A 6,246-nucleotide genomic window follows, 5' to 3' on the forward strand; every position below is an offset into this window, starting at 1 on the left:
GCTCCACACATTTCATTTAAACCTTGCCCCTCTCATTTTGAAGCTGTACCCTCTAGTCTTTGACATTTTCACCTTGGAAACTTCAGCATTTCCACCTGGAAAAAAAGATTCTGACTGTCTACCCTCTCTATGCCTCTCATAATTTTATTCACTGCTGTCAGGTCTCCCCTCACCCATCAGCAATCCAGAAAAAAACAATCTGAATTTGTCCAACTCTCCTTATAGCTAATACCCTCTAATCCTGGCAACATTCTTGTCCACCTTCTACAAAGCCTCCGCATCCGTTCTGTAATGGGGCAACTAGAACTGCAGGTAATACTGTACACTGAATATTCAACTCCAGGAGGTATACATCCCTTACCACTGGGTCCGACTGAGCCAGTGTACCAAAGGTCACAGGTCAACAAGTCCTCTTTTATGGGCCTATTCCACTTAGGCGATTTCTTTTGGCGACTGTCATAGTCGTAGCAGGTCATTGAAAAAATGGCAACTGGACCCCCCCCCATGACAATATCTACAACAATGTCTACAACAACCTACCACTTAGTCGACATCAAGCTACAGCAAGCTACCGACAACCAGCGACCCATTAGGACGTCCACCTATGATCACACCTACGACAACCTACGTCCACCTGCGACAAGCTATGACAAGGTAAGACAATTCAGTCGCTGGTACCTGTCGCCGGTTGATGTAGGTAGTTGCCAATGGAATTCACCAAAGTCAGCACTGGCGACAACCTACGTTATCTTGGCGACAACCTACGACAGCACCTACGTCAGGAGAAGTCAAGCTATGCTCATTGACATCAAGCCAACTGTCGCCAAAATGTTTTGAACATTTCAAAATCCAGCGGCAACCAGAAAAACGCTATGATTCTTTGGGCGACTGAGGAGCTACTTACGACCATATAGGCACCCTGGCGAGCATGTGGCGACAGCCTGGTCACCTGTAATTGCCTAATAAATCGCCGATGTGGGACAGGCCCTTTAATCTCCCCTGCGCCACACAGCGCTTTCAACCTGCATTGCTTGCATTTTTTCACCATCAAGAAAATATTCTGTCCTTTCTGGGTTCTCTCGTGGATTGAAATCCAGCCAGGGAGGGATTGAGAAATTTGAAGGTGGTGGAGTGGAGGGATCATGGGAGGGTCGGTAGGGGAGGGTGTAGGTATCAAATTCAATACTTTCCAAGGCACCGAGCCGCTAAAGGTTGGCAAATATAACAGTGTTATTTTTGAGTGATTTAAAAATTCATGCGAGCAATAGATCGGGTAAATGCACAGACTCTTTTGGCCAGAGTAGGAGAAGTCGAGAACCATGGGACATGCGTTTAAGGTGAGGGGTGGATAGATTTAATAGGAACCCGAGGGGTACCTTTTTATTAAAACACAATGGTGGGTGTATGGAACGAGCTGCTGGAGGAGATAGTTGAGGCAGATACTATCGTTACATTTAAGAAACATTTGGACGGATACATGGATAGGATAGATTTAGGGGATGTGTAGATGGGGCTTGTTGGTCAGTGTGGGCAAGTTGGGCCAAAGGGCCTGTTTCCACACTGTGTGACTGTTACTCAATGTTAGGGGGCAACTGCTGCATGTAATTCTGGTTTAATACAATGGATTAGGGGAGATAATACAGTAGAGACTCTGGTTATTATTAGGTCCACAACTATTTCAGCAGAAGACATCATCAGCTGTTATAACGCTCAGCATACCTCACGCCTGACAGAAACGAGGAGCAAGACCATTAACATAAATCAACTGTGTAGAAAGGAACTGCAGATGCCGGTTTAAACCGAAGATAGACACAAAAAGCTGGAGTAACTCAGCGGCACAGGCAGCATCTCTGGAGAGAAGGAATAGGTGACGTTTCAGGTCGAGAAAGGTCTCAAGAAAAGTTACTCACTCCTTCTCTCCAGAGATGCTGCCTGTGCCGCTGAGTTAGTTACTCCAGCTTTTTGTGTTTAACATCAACCAAATATTGATCTTAGCATTGATTGATTGAAACAACATGGAAACAAGGCTCGCCGGCGCAGCGGGTCCACGCCGATCATCCATCACCTATTCACACTCGTTATATGTTATCGCAGTTTCGCATCCACTCCCTACACCTTAGGAACAATTTTACATAAGCCAATTAACCTACAAATCAGCACGGACTTGGGATGTGGGAGGAAACCATAGCATCTGAAGGGAACCCATGCGGTCACGGAGAACATGCAAACTCTATAAAGACAGCGCCCAAGGTCAGGATCGATCAGAGTCTTTGGCGCTCAGGCAGTGGCTCCACAAGCTGCACCACTGTGCTGCCCAATACATATATTATAATATTTTACCAGAAGGTTGCTTTACATTATAGTACAACTGTTTTGTGCAGACTATTGTAATATTTTTTTAAATTTGGTCTGCCTTCTATTTGTGTTTACGTAAATGTGTTAATGAAAGAGCACATAAAACAACACCCTATCATTAAGCAACAATATAACTAATGTTGCTTTGAAGTGCACACTACCATAAACACTAAAAGCCAACCAAATTCACCCCAACAGCATTTTAATGATCTGTTTGTAGTGGAGATCGAACTGGTCACCACAATATGTATTTTGCTCACTTCACAAAAAAAAACAACCGGATTTTTATTTCCATCCATTCCAAAGGTTGAACCTCAGACAGAGCTAAATTCCCTCAGCGCTACACTAGTCTGGATAAGTCTTTTTACAGCGGGACGTGAAGCAAGACTGCGGGTAACATTCACCCTCAAGTAACAAGAGTTGCAAGCAAACAAAAGCTGACCAACCTTTCTCTGCTGCTGCTCCCAGGCAGGGTCCAGGAGCAGGTCCCTGTCCCAATCGTCCTCTTGCAGCATGTATTCCTGCAGCTCGTACTCGTAGTTGTGGTGATTGTATTGCAAGCTTTCTTCCGTCTGGGTCGTGATGTGGCTCTCTACCTGGGTCACCCTGCGGTTTTCTACCTGGGTCACCCTGCGGTTTTCCATCGGTGTCAACATGATGGTTTCACCTCCTTACAGCTTGCACAAATAATACAACCCCTCTGGGTATCTGCAACCCGGCTCGGTTAAACCCTACGATGTTATTGTTACTGTTGCAAGGTGCAGCCCTGCACTGTTACTGTTGCAAGCTGTAGCCCTGTGCTGGTATTGCTACTGTTGCAAGCTGTAGCCCTGTGCCGGTATTGCTACTGTTGCAAGCTGTAGCCCTGTGCTGGTATTGCTACTGTTGCAAGCTGTAGCCCTGTTGCCGGTATTGCTACTGTTGTAAGCTAGCCCTGTGCCGGTATTGCTAGCCCTGTGCCTGTACTGTTGCAAGCTGTAGCCCTGTGCTGGTATTGCTACTGTTGTAAGCTGCTGCTGACACTGTTGCTATTTTGACTCGCCTTACCCCGGGCGGGACGATGGGCAGACAATCTCGCGCCCGCTACACCTCATCGCGCGACCCCACCTCCGGCGCGCGTGCACGTGGGGGGGGGCGCTCTTGACGCCAAGCGGGAAGGACACGCGCGCTCCCGAGGACCACCACTGCATCGAATGCACAGAGGACCCGAGAGGGCAGCGATGCAAACCGAACTGCCCCCACCAGATGGAAAGGCAAACGTGTTCAAAGTTACAGGGACTCGACAAGGCAGGACTCGACAGGGTGAGAGGGGAAAAATAGATCACCCAATTCTGCTCTTATTATCTTATAAAACGATTTTGGACGTGGCAAGAGTTTGATTAAATTGCACCTACCCATAGTTATCTCACAGGGTTGCCTTAGAGGTGCTTATTGGTACAGCTGTAACATCCAGCATTGCATTTGTATTACAGATATTGAGAATTTGGAGTAAATATTTGCAGGAATAAAGTGTAGTGAGATTTAATGATAGTGCGAAACACTGTGTTGAAACAACACTATCTAAACAATTATCCCAACAGGTCTCCACCTATAGGTGATGGGTGTATGGAGTAAGCTGCCATAGGACAAAGTTGATGCTGGGACTATCCTAACGTTTAAGAAGCAGTTAGATAGGTACATGGATAGGACAGGTTTGGAGGGATATGGACAAACACAGTGTAGGTGGGACATAGAAACATAGAAATTAGGTGCAGGAGTAGGCCATTCGGCCCTTCGAGCCTGCACCGCCATTCAATATGATCATGGCTGATCATCCAACTCAGTATCCCGTACCTGCCTTCTCTCCATACCCTCTGATCCCCTTAGCCACATCTAACTCCCTCTTAAATATAGCCAATGAACTGGCCTTGACTACCCTCTGCGGCAGAGAGTTCCAGAGATTCACCACTCTCTGTGTGAAAAAAGTTCTTCTCATCTCGGTTTTAAAGAATTTCCCCCTTATCCTTAAGCTGTGACTCCTTGTCCTGGACTTCCCCAACATCGGGAGCAATCTTCCTGCATCTAGCCTGTCCAACCCCTTAAGAATTTTGTAAGTTTCTATAAGATCCCCTCTCAATCTCCTAAATTCTAGAGAGTATAAACCAAGTCTATCCAGTCTTTCCTCATAAGACAGTCCTGACATCCCAGGAATCAGTCTGGTGAACCTTCTCTGCACTCCCTCTATGGCAATAATGTCCTTCCTCAGATTTGGAGACCAAAACTGTACGCAATACTCCAGGTGTGGTCTCACCAAGACCCTGTACAACTGCAGTAGACCTCCCTGCTCCTATACTCAAATCCCTTTGCTATGAAAACTAACATACCATTCACTTTCTTCACTGCCTGCTGCACCTGCATGCCTACTTTCAATGACTGGTGTACCATGATACCCAGGTCTCGCTGCATCTCCCCTTTTCCTAGTCGGCCACCATGTTGGCCTGTGAGGGAAAGTTGGGACGAAGGGTCTGCTTCCACGCTGTATGACTCTATAACTCAAACATTCATTCCCTCCACCACCAGAGAACACTGATGGCATCTCACAACCCCATAACCTCTACCGGCAGGAGGACAAGGGAAACAGGAGCATGGGAACACTGCCACATCCCCTTCAAGACCATTGGGTTGGCGGAGCAACTGACGTCGCAGCGGACTCTGTAGTCCGTCTGTCTTTTTTTATTTTATTTTCCTGTAGAGTGTAAAGTTTGTGGTGGGTTTTTAACTGTGTATGTGTGGGGGGCGGGGGGAAACTTTAAAATATCTTCCCTGCACGGGGACCCGACCTTTTCCCTGTCGGGTCTCTGTTGTCGTTGGGGCCTGACACCGTGGAGCGGCCTCCAACTGGAACCACCTGGGGGCTCAAGTCACGGAGCCGGCGGAGCTGCGGAACTACCATCGTGGAGCTGGCCGGTTCAGAGCGTGGAGAGCGGCGGTGGCGCGCTGCTGCGACCAGACTCCGGTGGATGGTGGCACCGGGAGCTCGCGGGTCCCCAGTGGGAGACTGCAGTCACTGCTTTGTGGGGCACCGGCAATGGCGACTTCTCCCGCCCGAATTGCGGGGTTGAAAGTGACTTGGAGTGGGGCCTTACATCGCCCCGCGCGGCTTAGACAGCCGCGGGACTTGCTAGCGCCCGCCGGGGGCTTTGACTTTGACTTCGGGAGAAGAATGGAGAGCAGGGGAGAGACAAGACTTTGCCTTTTGAGGAGGAGATTCACTGTGATGGATGTTTGTGTAAATTGTGTTGGTGTGTGTCGTGGTTCTTTTCTCTTGTATGACTGCAGAAACCAAATTTTGTTTGAACTTCATGTGAGGTTCAAATGACAAATACACGGTATTGTATTGGTATTGTATTGTAAGACCCATGCCATCCTGATTTGGAAATATCTTTCACCAATCATTTGATGGGGCCATGTCCAAATCCCAGGACTCCCTAACCAATTGCATCAGAGATCCACAACACCCTGGTCACACTCACATTGCACTCACACCATTCGGAAGAACCAGAGGACATAGATTTAAGGTGAGGGAGGGGGTGAGAGGGAAGATTTAATAGGAACCTGAGGGGCAACCTTTTTTTACACAAGGATGGTACGTGTATGGAATGAGCTGCCAAAGGAGGTAGTTTTGGCAAGTACTGTCGTAATGTATAAAAACATTTGGGAAGGACTGGAGGGAGGAAAATCCTGCAACCTTTTTAACCTGAGGAATCCGTAGAAATACATAGAACATGCTTTCTATGACGAATCAAGTGATGGATCTTTGGGGATATTCTGTGCCAGAGGACAGTGGAGACAGCCCAGCGAGAGTGGAGCCCAGACTGACATGTGATTGGCATCCAAGATAGACACAAAAAG

The 6,246-nt window shown here is 47.6% G+C and overlaps 1 protein-coding gene across 1 annotated transcript in view; it reads right to left on the reverse strand.

The window, feature by feature from the left end:
- The window catches only part of LOC129699604 (alpha-actinin-2-like), a 64,394-nt gene extending 61,116 nt beyond the window's left edge, over positions 1–3,278 (reverse strand). The window contains 1 exon segment of the mRNA XM_055639553.1: positions 2,802–3,278. Coding sequence (XP_055495528.1) covers positions 2,802–3,011 — 210 coding nt within the window. The 5' untranslated portion in view covers positions 3,012–3,278.
- Between the last annotated feature and the right edge of the window lie 2,968 nt (positions 3,279–6,246).

The sequence above is a fragment of the Leucoraja erinacea genome, chromosome 8, assembly GCF_028641065.1.
Source record: "Leucoraja erinacea ecotype New England chromosome 8, Leri_hhj_1, whole genome shotgun sequence".
NCBI lineage: Eukaryota > Metazoa > Chordata > Chondrichthyes > Rajiformes > Rajidae > Leucoraja > Leucoraja erinaceus.